Source organism: Eptatretus burgeri, chromosome 14, assembly GCF_056783735.1.
Source record: "Eptatretus burgeri isolate ZD-2024b chromosome 14, Ebu_testis_v1, whole genome shotgun sequence".
Classification (NCBI taxonomy): Eukaryota; Metazoa; Chordata; class Myxini; order Myxiniformes; family Myxinidae; genus Eptatretus; species Eptatretus burgeri.
This window is the reverse complement of record NC_140974.1, coordinates 8,927,105-8,944,178: the sequence shown is the minus strand read 5'-3', so window position 1 is coordinate 8,944,178 and position 17,074 is coordinate 8,927,105. Positions and strand designations below refer to the sequence as shown.

At 44.1% G+C, this 17,074-nt stretch overlaps 1 protein-coding gene across 2 annotated transcripts in view; it reads right to left on the bottom strand.

Moving 5' to 3' along the window:
* LOC147012619 (adhesion G protein-coupled receptor B3-like) overlaps positions 1-17,074 on the bottom strand; it is a 242,602-nt gene that overhangs the window by 143,126 nt on the left and 82,402 nt on the right. For both annotated transcript variants that reach the window (XM_085853642.1, XM_085853641.1), the window contains exon 3: positions 8,848-9,012. In XM_085853642.1, coding sequence (XP_085709768.1) covers positions 8,848-9,012 — 165 coding nt within the window. The remainder of the gene's footprint in view (positions 1-8,847; positions 9,013-17,074) is intronic.

Below are 17,074 nucleotides of genomic sequence, written 5' to 3'. Positions count from 1 at the left end.
TATATATATATTGTTGCAGTTATCCAAAACAGCATGCCTCCAAGGCAACGGCACACAGCTTACAGTGATCCCCAGGCAGTTATTTCAACAGTATGTGCAATAGTTAGTCCCTTCCGTACGTCTCGTGGGTAAAGGGGAAAGATGCATTGCGTGGGACTCTTTCAGATGGACCTCTTATACCTCTTCAACCTTTAAACCTCGTAGTTCTTCAATTCTTTTTCTTCCACCCCCTTTCTCTCACACAAAACATGCAAGCAAGGCCAGCACGCAAATCAGAAAACACCACTAGAAACCAAGCATTCACGCTGAGAGCACCTCCCGTGCGTTCGTGCACCAATTTTCCATTCAAAATGCACACCAAACCTCAACCGCCATTTTGCTTCAGACCTTCATTGCGCTCACCAAACTATACCATGCTCACCACACCCACGTCATGCAAACTAATAAAAAAAAATCCCCGCAACAACCCACGTGTACATTTTACACTACAAATGCGACTTTTATTCACAATTTCATCACAAAGATTATTCAACCTTTTCCCTGCAATGCCACATTACAATCCTCCCTCACTATAAAGGCCACAACATGTTTCCACTACTCTATAACTGCTGCAACTGCTACATGGTCATTGAACTCTCACCATAGCCTCGAAGTACACAGAGGAGACGTCGATCGGATGTTATTTTGGGGGCATAACTCAAAGTGCGAACGTGCACTGGAGCTCGTTTAAGGATCTATGGGTGGTGCAGGGATTTCCGTAAAACCCCACGTTTGAGTGGAGGCCAGCACACGTTCAGGGCTGGAGAGTGCCTTAAAAAACCAAGGCCCCGTGTAAAAGTTGGAGCTCTTACGCATGGCACTGTCGGCGAGCGACTGAACCATATTTCGGCTTTGGAGCCTGGTGGGCATGGTTACGACCACTATGGACGAATGGGGAAGATCGACCATCAGAAAACCATTTGTTCAATAGACGGTACCTACTTCACAGCTCTGCTTGGCTGCACCTGATCTCGTCGGTAATCTGTATAACACAAGTATGGACAGAGGGCGCAATCTCTGATAAGGAGGTCACGTGAACTGAAGTAAACGGTTGTTAGATGGAAGACGCTAAGTCACGTGGTCAAGTTATTGTCATTCGCAGTTGATTGGCGACCTGCTGCGGCACAAAGTTATTCGTGTGTGATGGCCTGCGATTCCCGGTCAGTCCGGTTGAGGAACCCAAGACAGCCCCTTTCTGGTGGTTCCCCCCCCGCAAAACTGGGTCAATGACAATATACTGCTCTTTTTAACCACTGACTCACTGACTGACTGACTGACTGATGTTAGGGTGAGACTGACTGAGAAGCAAGGTTCGTATGCTTACACAATGTGCTTACACAATGTGTAAGCATACCCAGCTCATCTAATAAAAAAATCTATTTCCAACCACTGACTTAATGACTCACTGAGTTACTGACTCCCTGACTCCCTGACTGATTTTAAAGATTGGTAACTTCCGGGTGACATAGAAAGCTGAAATTTTGTTTGCCGATGGACATCGAAGCCGATACACTGGGAAAAAAAAATTAATCACAGAACTGTTGGAAAGTGTCGAGGAGGGAAGGCAGCATGAGGGGAGGACAAGGGAAGGCAGCTTGAGGGGGAGGGAACGCAGTGTTAGGGGATGGGTAGGCAGTGTGAGGGGAAAGGGAAGGCAGTGTGAAGGGAAGGGATGTGGTCTGACAGGTGCGGAGGGAAGGGCGATAAAACATGCCCAAACAGCAACATTTTCTTTTTAACCACCGGGTTCTATATAAAACCAGGCGGGAGCATTTTAAACCCATGTTATTGACCTTGCAAAGGCTTAACTGCATGAATGTATGCTCACACAGGCAGAACCCCTCCGATAGACTTCGACTCACTCCAAATCTGATTCGTACATGCTACATTCTGTGGAAGCCGTTTTAAAATCAAAACTAAACCGTCAGTCTTTAACAGTCTCCTTAATGGAGGGGGAAGTGTGGGAGACAGTGGGAGAGAGAGGAAGGGGAGAGGAAAGGGGGGAGAGGAAAGGGGGAAGAGGAAAGGGGAGAGAGTGGAGGGGTCAGCGAGAGAGAGAGAGAGAGAGAGAGAGAGAGAGAGAGAGAGAGAGAGAGAGAGAGAGAGAGAGAGAGAGAGAGAGAGAGAGAGAGAGAGAGAGAGAGAGAGAGAGAGAGAGAGAGAGAGAGAGAGAAAAAAAGAGAGGGTTAGGAGTTGGAGAGAGAGGATTAGAGCTGGGAGAGAGAGGGATATGGGTGGGAGAGAGAGAGAGAAAAAAAAGAGAGAGGAAAAAAAAAGAAAAAGAGAGAGAAAAAAAAAGAGAGAGAGAGAGAGAGAGAGAGAGAGAGAGAGAGAGAGAGAGAGAGAGAGAGAGAGAGAGAGAGAGAGAGAGAGAGAGAGAGAGAGAGAGAGAGAGAGAGAGAAGGGAGGGAAGAGGGGGGAGATGCTGGCAGGTGTGACATCCAGTTTAATGTCCATCGGATAGATGGCACACACAGTGATGAATTACTCTGCCTGTGAAACACTGGGCTGACAGTTTAGAGCTGGGTCGGGATTTGAACCCAGGCTAAACAGCTTAGAGTAAGTGTGCATAGCTCTCGACTATCCTGCCGTGATGTGGCGACTCATTGCTTTGTAACAACTGAAAACATTTTTAACTTAATGTTGTAATCTAACATATTTTGCCTTCATAACTCCGGAGATCTCCGCACAGAGAGAACTGCACCGTGGTATTCCCATGGAAGCTTGTCGAGATCAAAGCTTGAAGAGTGCAACTCAAACGACTAAAGCACTCCAACTAAATGGTTGAAGAAACATTTAAAAACAAAACATTAAATTTTATATCTGAATCTATCTATGTTGAAGTGACAGGTCATATAATGAAAGAAGATCATGCAAAAAGGGGAAACGTGAAATAAAATTGTATATTTTCAGCGGGCGAGTCACTACCCAAGGCATCGCACAACAATGTGGGCGAGTGGGGCCTGAACTTTGTTCAAGTCGATCGATATATTCAGTGACAGTGGGAATATTTTTGCCATGTGAGGCCATGGCTTGAAAAAGAACACGAAGCAGCTTGTAGAGCACTCGCCAAGTGGCTTAAGCATTCAAGCAAGCACTCCAACAAAACGGTTGATCAGGAATGGCTGGCTTGGGAAGTGATTAGCAATCGCCGAGGTCACTATAAACACCAATAAACACCATGGAGATGCCCGCAATGTCAAGCAATGTCCGAAATGAACGGATGACCACTTTTTTGGGGGGCAGTCGGAAATGTTGCTGAGGTCAATGAGGAAGTTCAAATTTTGACATTCGGCTCAGATGAAAAGATTTTTATGGCATATATGGATATTAAATGAAGCCATGAACGCTGGCATCTACGGCGTTTATAAGCACCAAAATGTATCCAGCGATTCGTAGATATGATGAGGCATTCAATGATATAAGTGAGGAAAGTGAAAAAAAAGGATATCCTAAAGAAACCGTTAAGGCTTGTTCCAAGTCCAAGGCATTGTTGAGCAAACCCCAAAAAAAATTGGTGAATCAAGACCCCGGTGAGGGACAGTGAGGTGACCAAGGATAACACCTTGATAAAGGATAATTAAATAAAGTCATTAATTATCTTCAAAGGGGGTGCTTAAATTAACCCACACATCCAATTTTCATTCGTGCACTACCTCGGAGTTCCCTTCATATGCAAGCAAGGTTTGGGGCCACGATAGGTTTCATGGTTTTGGAGCTATGACTGACACACACACACACACACACAAATATTTATTTATAGCCCATTCTAACGACTTACTTACTGACTGCTTAATATTGTGACGTCCACGGGACTTGAACAGTCCCGCCAACATAGAATGAGCCGAAACGATGGAGGCGGTTTATTTTTTTATAACCCAAAGATGGCGGTTTTAATCGCTCTACAGCAAACGGGACGAGGAGGGTGGCACAAGTCGCTTTTCACTGAGTTAATAATGTTTATTTCTCGAACCAGAACGATAGTAAGACTCGACAAGAGGAGGGATCCAGGGCGATTCGACGGGATGTGGTGTGGGTTCGGGCGTGGGGAAAACACAAACAATTCCAATGGATATACAAATCTCAAACCCTCTAAGGCGCAAGGTACACACACACACACACACACACACACACACACACACACACACACACACACACACACACACACACACACACACACACACACACACAGTAGCTAGTGGTCAGGCTTGCCCATGGTGTCGACGTAACAGTCACTGGATTGGTACCAGACGAGCTGGCATTGCGCTCATCAGGGGCAGGAGACACGGTGGTTCCGAGGTTCCATCAGCCCTTCTGCACAGAGTAGCGGTTTCTGGCCTGTGAGCTCCCACCAGCCACCGTGGTGCTGCACCTGGTGGTGTCGACCTCCTGGTGTAGGCCCAAGACCGCTCACAGCCACCAGGGAGCCAGTTCTAGCACCAAGATGCGAGCAGGAGAGGGAGGCAGTCCGCCCGCCGTTCGGTCTCGTACTCCGAGCCAGCAGAACTCCAGAGCCAACTGAGGTGAGGCACGAGGCACAGCAAGGCCACGAGACATGATGAATCCAGGAAAGAACCAGCGCAACAAGAGAGCGTGCTCAGAGACAAACAGCCTTGACCAGACGCTTTCTTTTTATGACTCTCTTTTCTTCTCCCGAACAGAACCTTTTTATACTCGAGTCCTCGTCACTTCCAATCGAGCCTTTTTATTGGCCCTCTGCAGTCACCTTCCACCAATCGTGATCAAGGGGCGGAGCCATCCGCAGCACTGTCCTGTTATGTCACGGCAAGCCTACAGGGAATACTAAAAGGGGATACGCATACACACTTACCCTCACCCGTCTCCCTATCTAATTACGTGACAATTATCATTTCCCCCTTAAAGAAATGGACATTTACTCGACAACTTATCACCACTGAATTGCTACTTATTACATCGAGATCCTGCTACAACTCGAACAGCATGGCATACCTAATTGAACATCCTAATTACCCTTTGAATGCATACCCCTCCCCTCAGACGTAACAATATTGATGTTCAGCACCTTCTGGTACCGAACATCATGAAAATCACAGAACTATCAGAAAGTGTCCTGAGATGAAAATATAAATAGATGAAAAAAAAACAAAAAACTAGAAGTGCAACCTTCAATGTCGCGAAGTCGCCAGATATGCCTCCACCCACATTATTGTGTTATTATACATACTTTTACCAAGTTATATGAAAATCCCTGAACCCAGATTCAAATTACTAAATAATTCTGGCTGCCAGACCATGCATCCAATCAGGTTGAAATTTAAAATATATATTCCCCAGCACTATTGATCATAACTGTGACGTTTCACGTTGATTGATAAAGCAGTTCAAGCGAAATAATTTTTAAAAGATTTTCATTCAATCCCATATGGCTGCCAAACCACGTGACTTATGACGGCATAGCTGGAGAATTTCTTGTTCCTCATGCAGAGGCGGTCATACCATAAAATTTTGCTTCAGTTTGTTTTGCTGTTTTGGAGTAGATTTTTGAAGGTTTTTGAGTTTAAAAAAAAAAAGAAAAGAAAAAAAAGATATGGCTGCTGAACCCCATGAAAGAAGACGTCATCAATTCCCCCCCTTATAAAATTTAGCACGAGATGACTCAAAAAATTTTCATGCTCATCAGTTGAAGCGTTCGATATATGCAATCATGACGTCATAATGAGGCCACCTATGACATCAACAACAACAAAAAATCACACTTGCTTCCAATAGGGAATACTTCACACATGCCAAGTTTCAATTTTTTCCATGGATCGGTTTCTGAGATACAGAGGTCCAATGTTTTTCCATTTTTACAACATGGTTGCCACAACACGTGACCTACAACGTAATAATTATCAATAAAACATTCTAAATGAGCAGTCGCACCTTTGGTGAAAAATTTGTGTCAAATCGGAAAAGCAGAAAAAACAGAAAAAAAAAAATGCAGATGAGCGACCCGAGACAATGGGGAAGCAATGTTTGTTATTGCTCACAGTGGTTAAACATATCCCGCTTGTCTAATATATAAAGCTATTTCTCACGACTGACTATGAGTGACACACACACACACACACACACACACACACACACACACACACACACACACACACACACACACACACACACACACACATTTTCAGGCCATTTTCTCTGCAAGAGAGCAGGGATTAGCCTTGCGGGCCCCATGACAATCATGGTTCCCATTTTGAGGCAATGTTTTTAATGGCCGGATGCCCTTCCTGATGCCAACCCTTTAGAGCATGGGGAAGCAGAGTTCGTTATTGCTTACAATGTGTAAGCATGGCCCACTAGTAGATATATATATATATATATATATATATATATATGTATTAAAAAAACTCATTCTAACCACTCACTGATTCTAATGTGCTGAGACCCAGAAGACCCTGAAGACCCTTTCGACCCATAAGACCCTTAAACTCCTTTCTAGCCTTTAGACCTTCACACCTTTCAGACCTATTAACATCCTGTGGACCCCTTTGACCTTTAGACCATTGTTAGGAGTTTTAAGACCCTTTCGTCCACTTCAGACAACTCCGACCCTTTAGAACTTAAATTGCAACCTTTCTACCCCTTTGACTTTTTAAGACCCTTTAGACACTTTCGACAATTTTGACGCTGACAACTTTTCAGACATTTGACCTTGACACATTCACAACGAGACCATTTAAACCTTTCATCTGCAATCAACGACCTTTCATTTATTTGCTACACAAAATACACCACACAAAACAAGTCCTGGCGAGAGTCTGCAATCTCCATTTACTCTTTCTTGTTTAAATTGCATCTGCGCCACATTTAGGCCATTTACGTGGTCCGGCAGATTGCAACTGTGCGATCGAGTGGTGTCGTACTGTTGTTTATTGAACCACTGTGTGGATAGTCTCGGAATAACTTGGCTGGGATCATTCCTGTGACTCTCAATTTAGCAAATAAATATCTGAATTTAATGGACTGGGGTGAAGCTCTGCAGCAGTATATCTCAGCTCCCAGTAATGACGGCCAAACACAAGCAGACAATTTGCAACTTTGCCAGAGTACCGTACTCAAAATGTTTGTTCTGACTTTTTGCGATGAAGCATTGAAGGATCGGTCATTAACGTTCACAAGCACCATGAGCTTAAATCTGTTAAAATAAGGGTGGGTGAGCAGAAAACCGTTGAGAAAGTGAAGTTTTAAGTTTCAAGGACGAGAAGTGTGTTAAAATCACTTTAGTCTACACTGTACTATATAAACCAAATAATTGCGCCAGCACACCAATGCATATTTTTCACATTGTGTAATGCACCTTGCTTTATGAGGGAATGTATTTGTGACATTTTGTACAAAGATGAACAATTGACTTTGTTGCAATATATCAGTGCAGACCTTCAGAAAAAGGCATCACTTGCTGCCAAAAAGATTCATGGCCAGAGCTTCCTCAAACCTCAGATCCTCTCCACCCCCAATAAAACATTTAGCGCAGTGCCGCATGTAGAACGAGAAGGCCACTCGGTAGAGCGCATACCTCCGCCACGTAATACCTGATCAACGAGAACATATCAGGCCCAATACATTTTTGAAATATCATGCTATACAGTACTATAACGTTTTTGGTCCTTGCTCTCAATGGTGAAGAATCACTTCAAAATTAAATAATTCTCGTATCCAGATCCGGAATCGGATCTTCACCAGAATCGAATCAATTCATCCTTGTCACACACCCAACATGTCCACCAAGTTTCGTCCGAATCTGTCCAAACGTTTTGAGATATCGTACTATATATCATTTTTAGCCCGATCTCTCAAAGGTGAAGAATCACTTAAAAAATTATCAGATTCGGATCTTTACCAAAATTGAATCATTTCTTCCTTGTTAAACACCCAACATGTCCACTAAGTCTCGTTTGAATCCGTCAACAACATTTTGAGATATTGTGTGAGACATCATTTTTGGCCCGATTTCTCAATGGTGAAGAATCACTTAAAAAATTCCAGAAGTCAGATCTGGATGTGGATCCGGATCTTCACAAAAATCCAATCAGTTCGTCTTTGTTACACACCCAACCTCTCCACCAAATTTCATCCAGATCCGTTCACGACTTTTTGAAATATCCTGCACACAGACAGACAAACAAACAGACAGACAGAGAGTGGTGAAAACATCACCTCCTTCACCTTTGTTGGTGGAGCTAAAAAGAGGCTAATCATTATAAAGTGCTCTAACGTCGCCAAGGGGTTAAAATAGATTTGGGGCAAAGGTAAAGACATTTGGGGCATGTGCTCCATGGGGTATTGCCCAGCGCTTCCCTTGCCTTCCATATGAGCCTGCCAATGCACGTTACAATCTGCTGTGTCGGGTATAAGTTGGTTAGATGATAAAAACATTGAAAATGTGCAGTGGCCAACCTTGAGGCCTGTCATCCAGTGTAATCACTCAGGGGCATCTTGTAATGCTTTTTGTCGCAATCGACCACTGCAAGTGAACTAATAATCCAGTCTGCTCTGGTCTTCCTCATGACAATAATATTATCAGACATGTGCTGTGACATTTATGCGAGGTGGCTGTTGGAACAGTCGTGAGGTATCATTCACTATTCACAAGTCCCCTAAAATGGCAGCAGTAAGACGTTACCTTCCAGCACCAGGCCCACATTTCCAGCTTCTGGATCGCTGTATATTTGCACTTTATGCAGTTGGTAGAACAGCTCACTTGGACATCAATTCTAAATGACCTCCCCCTTTGTCTAAATTTCCTTGTATTTCAACGAATGGCCAGGTACTTACTAGAACAACTGGATGAACCACAATGCCTCCAATTCCTGAAAAGGCTGAGGCAGGCAACATGCCCCCCACATTGAAAACTGCACCTCGTTCGAAGCTCTTTCTTCCCCATGAGACATTGTGATAAGCAAGGACACCAAGAGGACCACAATCTCCACGTTGGTAGTCCTGGTAACAGATGTACAAGAGATAGCAGTCAAGGGAAAGGAAATAAATCTGACAAACACCTGATTGCAATAATTATCTTTGCATCATGTGTATTTTTGTGATTTTGAAGATTATGCCATTATCTGATCCGCTTTTTATCATTACGTTGAATTCTTACCATAATGTGAGATATATTCGTTGTTTATACAATGTAAAATGACAACATTAAAGAGATAGGATGCAGCAACATATGCTGATGAGCATCTCAAAATAGGAGACCAATGTGTGCTGGCACCATGGGCACAATTTTTTGTACTTCTGCATGAATACATCAGTAACTCGAAGGGCACTCGATAGAGCGCATACCTCCGCCATGTAATACCTGATACATGACAACATACCGGGCCCAATACGTTTTTGAAACATCATGCTATACAGTACCACATCGTTTTTGGTCCTATCTCTCAATGGTGAAGAATCACTTTAAAAATTAAATAATTCTCATATCCAGATCCGGATCCGGATCTTCACCAAAATCTAATCAGTTCGTCCTTGTCGCACACCCAACATGTCCACCAAGTTTCGTCCGAATCTATCCAAAACGTTTTGAGATATCGTACTATATATCATTTTTAGCCCGATCTCTCAAAGGTTAAGAATCACTTAAAAAATTATCAGATTCGGATCTTTATTATCAGACAGAGAGAGACAGAGAGAGACAGAGAGAGACAGATATATATATATATATATATATATATATATATATATATATATATATATATATATATGCATATGGTGCATATATGTGCATATGGTGGCTTGTCAGAGAACAAAACGGGAAGGAGACAAAAAGAGAACAAGAACAAGAGCTTGTAATTCTCAGAGCAGCATATGGTAGAAGTCTTACCCGAAGAGATGGGTTAAGTTAAGAGATAAACACTGTGTACAAGTGGAGCTTCGGCAAAATGCCTCTTGCCAGGGTGAATAGCTGAAGATGAAGCCATTATCGGAATGAGGATAAGATATGAAGTTATACTATAAGTCCTTTAACAAAGTCAATAAAAGCTTTTCTTTTGCCTTTACATTGTTTTTTGATGTTTTTATCCAAACTATTTAGTCAACGGAAGTTAAATACACTGAATGGAAGTTTGCACATATACTCCGGCAGGGAGCGGACCAGTCGAGGATTGACTCTTCATTGTGGAGATGTTCACGACTTGACGTGAGCATCCTCTTTCCAGAGTACGGGTCTCCAGCACCACTCAAGCACGAGCTGAGACTTCCCTATTGCGAGGCATCTACATCGTGTGAACTTGACAGCACAGCCACATGCACCACTACCTGTTGCACTGCTTCCAGCCTGCTGCCACTTTTACAAATTGTTGGAGTTCACACCATTCGGACGAAGTACACTCTTTTGGAATTATACACTTATTTATTATATTAGTTGTTTGCCACCGACAAAAGTAAACAAAATGCTTCCTCGAAGAAATGCACGCAACATTCTTCCAAACAATCACCTATTTTCCCCATTTATGCGTATTGCAAATTAGTTCCTGTGAATATCTTTACGACGTGCTTTCAGCTTGTGTGGTAGGTACTACTTCAATATAAATAAATGTTAAACATTCACCGTTGGCATGTTTATGGGCTGATGAGCGTATTGCAATTGCAGCCTCCTATGTACGTGTCCACCTTGTGCAGCTTTGCTTCACTGCATTCGCAATTATCTTGATAGTCTTGAACTACCGCCAGGTGGAGAATGTTATGCAACTTTGCCAAGACAAAGCAGGTGTCACATTAAATTTTAGGAAACTCACCATCCAGTGATTTTATTCACATAATTTTCATCACCATCTTCATGCTCTTTGTTATCAACCATCAACCTACGTATCAGTTCTGTTTGTGAGCACATTCTTTCCAAAGTATCGCTGCTGCAGAAGCAGTCACAAGGCAGACGATACATTGGGTAGTTTGCCATTCCTCTTCCCAGCAGATGGCAGGGAAGGAATTTGGCCATGGTGTACTGGCATGCAATAGCCTGCTCTTTTTCAAAGGTACTAACACACAGGAAATCAAGCTTGATGCACCTCCTGAGACCTGAGACTAGCACACTCTCAATGATGCAATGCCCAACATATGAAGCACCAGGGTGGCAGTTTTATAGTTTTATTGGGAATCAAATCTAGACAAAACCAGCATAAAGGTGAGTGCGCTGTCTCTGCGCTATCTTGACCATCCCTCTTAGGTATATGGTGCACCTATCCCCGTTTTAATATATATTCAGGTGAGAGATCAGTCTACAATGGGGGGAAAGGAAGATCTAATGCTGCGGCTTCAAGACGATCAATATCAATCATTGCCAGTGCTTTGGAATCAACAGAAGAAAGGTGCAAAAAAGATGCTTCAATCCAAATACAAGGCAGACACCATCGACATACCATGAATCTGAGTGTAATGAATAAAATATTTTTCACAGCACCATGCAAAGGGGGAGATCAAGCAATTTTAAGAGAGCTTCCATCAGATTCTGACTGCAGAGATAAAGGATGGGATTTTACAAAAGCTTTTTACGTAAAGATAGCACGGTGCATTTCAATCGGTATGTGCAATGGACTTGAAAAACCTTCTTGTTAAAAAATACCTGAAAAAAGAAGACTCCCACCCTTTCAACGTGAATTAATTACTCTGCTTGTAAAGGTTTCTCGGTATAGTACCGCCTTCGGATTTCAATGACTCAATGTCTTTGTTGTCCAACGCTATAAGCATCTAACGTGTGACATCCCCAGCTGTGTATGCCCTCGAGTTAGACAAAATTCGCCTTTGTTTTTGTATATTTTTGGACCAAGTACTTCCCAGTAAGTGCAAAACAAATGAGGAGGAATGAGTATGGTAGTTGCTAATTAACGAAGAGGATTATGGGACTGGTTGAGAACATTCAAACCATGGCATTCGTGGTTTTCTTTACAAGTATTATACTTGAGCCCCTTAATACAATATTGCTCTTCACTTTACTCCTTACCACTAGGTAATGTGATTTTTATATGATTTTGCACTCTGACCGTTTTTGTTGTGTTTCCTTAGTAGTACAGTAATGTGGCACAAGATGCCTCCTCCTCCACCAGCCCCTCACACCCCTTATATATACACCCCCCTCTGTCGTTTTGTTCAAGTAGTAACACCCACTCCCTTCGGGAGCATCCTGGGGGATTGTGGGGGAAGATGGTGAGAGAGGTAGGACAAACATATTTTGTGTCATGGCTGATAACCAACCCCCCCCCCCCCACCCTGTCTGCAGCAGGGCTCAGTAAACCACTTGCACTGTGGCACATGTAATTTGGTGATCGGCCCAGCCCTGTTTTTATTTTTTTAATTTGATTTTCAAACAGACACACACACACACAAACACATATAAAAAATTTCCTTATTTAATATAGTAGGATATGTTGAACTTAAATTTTTATTATTATTATTTGGTGGCGGAAGTAATGAAGAAGTCAAAACAAAGCAAAATGAAAACTAGGATGGCAATTAGTAGAGTGCATCCCTCCACCAGGCTGAACAGTTAATGTTTGGCATCCCACTGACAGGCTGGATCTGCATCCGGATCTCAAACAAAATCTAATCCGCTTGTTCTTGTCACCTACCCAACTCAACCACCAAGTTTCGTAAGAATCTGTCCACAACATTTTGAAAGGTCCTCCTATATATCGTTTTTGAACCAAGTTCTCAAAGGTGAAGAATCACTTTAAAAATTGTAGTATCTGGATCAGGATTGTTACCAATATCTAATCAATTCATCCTTGTCATACACCCAACCTGTTCACCATGTTCCGTCTGAATCCGTCATTAACTTGAGATATCATGCTGTATATCAATTTTGGACCGATCTCTCAATGGTTAAGAATCACTTGAAATTCTAGTGTCTGCATCAGATCTGAATTTTCACCAACACCTCAACAATTCGTCTATGTCTCCTACCCAACCTGTCCACCAAATTACGTCTGAATCCATTCACAACTTTTTGAGATATCCTGCTCACAGACAGACAAACAGGGGTGAAAACATAACCCTCATCCTCCTTAGGTGGCTGAGCTAATAAAATAGAAATGAAGCGGAGAGACAAAAATATCAGGGAGATTAGGAATAGCCCCAGAGGAAGAAATAAAGAGTGCAAGAGAGGAGATTGATGGAAGTGCTGGGGTGGGGACGTGTGAGGCGCACGTTATCACACAGATACAGGATGAATCCATGCAGAGAGAGCCGGCGAAGAAGCACGATTGTGGGTCAGTCGGCCATTGAGGCCACAACGATGAGGCAGGCAGATGAGGACAATGGTGTGAATGGGGAGCAGGGGGCCCAGGTTATGGAGATCTGGGAGGGATCTCTTCACAGTGAGGTGTGTGCGGTGTGCGAGGCCTGATCGTGAACTGTCCGAACCAGTATCCGAGGTCATGACACGGGTTGCTGTGGTGGGGATGGAATGGCCAGTAAGGGAGCCGTTTCCTCTTTGAACACGGTTCGCTGGTGCATTGTGAGGACAAAACCATGTGGCTCATGAATTCTGGCCCAGGTATGGGGGATGGTAAGCATGCGAGTGAGTGCATTGTGGGATTGTGGTGAGAAGGGTAATTGTGATGTCTGTGTAGATGGTGCATAGTATGGATGTTGGTGAGGGAGGATGAATGAACACGATTGGGGAAACCGCAATCAGTGATGGACTGGTTAGCAAAAGAACCATGGCAGCTTCTCCAGGGATTAGCAGGCAAGGTGCTGGCTCAGAGTGGGATTAGGTGTGAGCAGTGGGTGCCACATGTGGAAGCATGTGTGCATGTCCCTGCAGTATAGTTAGAGATGGGTTTGAATGCTCCCTCCAGGTTTTATGGGAAACACAGAGGATTAATAGAAAACGATGCAGATTATGCGCATTTCAAAATCCCAGAAAGCCATGGAGAAAAGGATGGGGCGAATAGGCAAATTGGGGTAAGGGGAAAAATCCCCCAAGAGGCATTTATAAAGGAAGAGGGGCAGAAAGTCCCTCCCATAAACATTGGAGAAAGGTGGGAGGACCGGTACGATAGGGATGGGCTCTATGGGAGCCACAGATGGAGCATGCAGCAAACCGTGAGCACATCGAGTGCATGGAGGGTCATGTGAGGTACATGATCAAAGTGGGAATGGCGACCGCAGAATTTCCAATGGTTCTGTGTGGACTTTGTGGGGGTTTCGCATCTCGAGCACTGGGCATGGAGGCCGAAGATCGGTTCTCTGTGGGGAATTCCATGGGGGGGGGGAGGCAAGATGATAATTAACAGGGCAGAGACCATATAGGCAGGTTGACGGAATGGGAGGGAGGTGGTGGTGGGGGTGTGGGAGAGTGATTAGTGATAGAGGGATTTTATTCCAAATTGACATTGGGTCGAGTTATTTTCTGAATTGGCTGGCGATAGATTGGAGGCCTTCTTACTTCTTACCCTTCCCACCCCGATGGGATCAGGAATGAAAGGAGTAATGATTTGATGTGATGAGGTGAATGAGGTTCATTGCCAAATTATTTTTAGTGTTGAAGGATTTAGTGAATGGTGTGAAAAGCATGTGATTGTGAAGAAGAGTATGCAAACACCCTCCTGGAGAGGAGGAGAGATGGAATATCCACTTTTGTTAGCGTTCAGCAGTTGGAGGGGATTCACCTGTTTCAAAATGGGATGCGGGTCAGGTCAACGTTGATGCAGGTGGTGGAAAAGTGTTTAATTGCAAAGGTACAAGATTCATTGACGGGCTCAGGGTGTGGCTCATTGGATGTTGGTTTTGGTAGGAGGGCACCCTGGATGTTGGGAGCATGCTGGCCTGGAGCAGGCCATGGGCCCTGATGGGCGACCTAGATTTATTGGCTTGGGTATCCAGGGAGTGGATGCGAGGTGCCATCTGCTGGGAAGGGCACTTGTGGAAATCCAACTTAGGTTTCCCCAGAATTTGGTGGCCCCAACATCTCAAGGGATGCTGCATTTGAGTCAGGTGTAGGGTCTGCAGAGGGAGCCACACCACCCAATCACGATATTGTGCAAAGGCACAGAAAGAAAACTTTAGGGCCAGGCCCGAACTGTGAAAGCACCAGCACGTGGAGTGGCAGGTAAATTCGTTGCATTGAATCACAGGAGAGGGTGGTTAATGGCAAAGAGAACATGTGTTTTTTCGGTGTCAGGTCAGATAGGATGCTTCATCCTTGGGACAATTTGTAATGTCTGCGGCTGCTGGAGATAACAGAGTTGGGTAATTAGCATATTCAAGGACCCATTGCATTCCAAATTTTTATTGTTGCGGTCGACACATCACTTCCCCGCCCCCCCCCCCCACATCGGGCTACTTTACCAGTGAGCCATGGGAATAGAGGGCCTGGGAGGGATATAGCTTAGTCCAGAGGGATTTCAAGGGGCTGAAGCTATAGATTGGAGTGGAGGGATTGGTGGGGCAGGTTCAATTAGGATAGGTAAGGGTTGAAGCAGGTCGTCCTCCCTGCTGCCAACACATGCTCCTGCCATCACCGACGATGACATTATATCTGCTGACTCACATCATGTGTCAGCCACTCACCTGTCAGCCATGCCAACTGCCTGTAGCCATGCCATTTTATCAGCCTTTGCCATTATTAGCCATGTCACATACCATCTGCTGTGTCACTTTGCTGCTGGCCATAAAGACCAGAAACACTCCTGCTTCAAGGCCAAGTTTATTTCTTGTTTATTGGGGCACAGGGGCCATTGCTTGGATTGTTGTGGGCCACATGGGCCAAATATCTTAATGAGAAGCCACATAGACCCTTTATGTATTGTTGTGAGCAATAAAGGCCTGAAAAACTCCTGTAGTGCAGAGGCCATTGAGGCAATGGGGATCACCAGGTGCTGAAAGGCCTTGCGGTCATCACTTGTGACAGGACCCAGGGCCCGAAAGGCAGTGATGGGGGAGGGGTCTGATAGTGTTGTGGGAGGGGTAGGGTGATCCAGAAACTTCAAAAACTTAACAGACTCTCAAAAGAGACCCTCCTGGTCCATCGACCCTCATTCCAACCACATATTTATTTAAAAATTGCATCCAGTTTTAGTAGAATAAGTTACGTGCTGAAATGAATGAATGTGTATGATTGGAGTGATGCATTGGATGATGATTGAATACTTTCTTGAATTTTGATTCATATGGGGGATTTCAGACTAGGGTGGGGAGTAGCCCTTTATGATATATGGGGTGATGCCCAACATTGCTCCCCCTTCTAAGAGTCGACTTGGGAGAGTCTCAATGAGGAAGGTAGCGGTGATGTTGTGGAAACGGATCTTAACGGTTAATAATGCGTAAAATATAGCAGTTATTTCCTTACATTGAATATGTAGCAGAAGAATAAAGTAATTAATTGTGATATTAGATATGCATTGCAAATATGTCGAGTTCGATGATGTCTGCCCAGCCCAATGCCTGTATCTAAAATTATCAATGATTTTGTCCTCATTTTTACTATTTTTCCATCTGTGATCTGTCATTTATGTGCCTTTTAGCATTTAACGAGGCCCTGAGGTGCTGGCTTGGCGGAAAAAGTCTCCACACCATCGAGACCCGGTACCCACCTCAGAACATCAGGGGTGAAGGGTCGTGGAGGAGTTGCTCTGCCCACTTGTCCAAAGTAGCATGCAATGGCAAGTGGGAGGGGAGGGGCACAGTACATCACGAGTGACACATGATCCTGAGAGGATGGAAGTGAGGGAGTTATCCGGAATTAGCTCTGGGGAAGCTGTGTCCCTCGCCATTCCATTCCAGACAGAGTCAAGCCTCAGCCCACATGAAAGCCATGCCCTCCACTCTTCTTCCAAGAAGGATGGTGACTTCGGAGCAATCGGTTAAATTCAAGCTGCCAGGACTGGTGGGACACGACCACCAGACTGCGTCGAGCTTGCCCATATTCTCTTCCGTCTTGTTCTACCTGTTTTGTCTGACTCACGTGATGTGTCAGTGGAATTAAGGTATTGGATCATGAAGGATCTCCCATTTCGTCATTTGTTTGTGGATGCTTATTTGAGTGGTGCATAAGGGGATACAG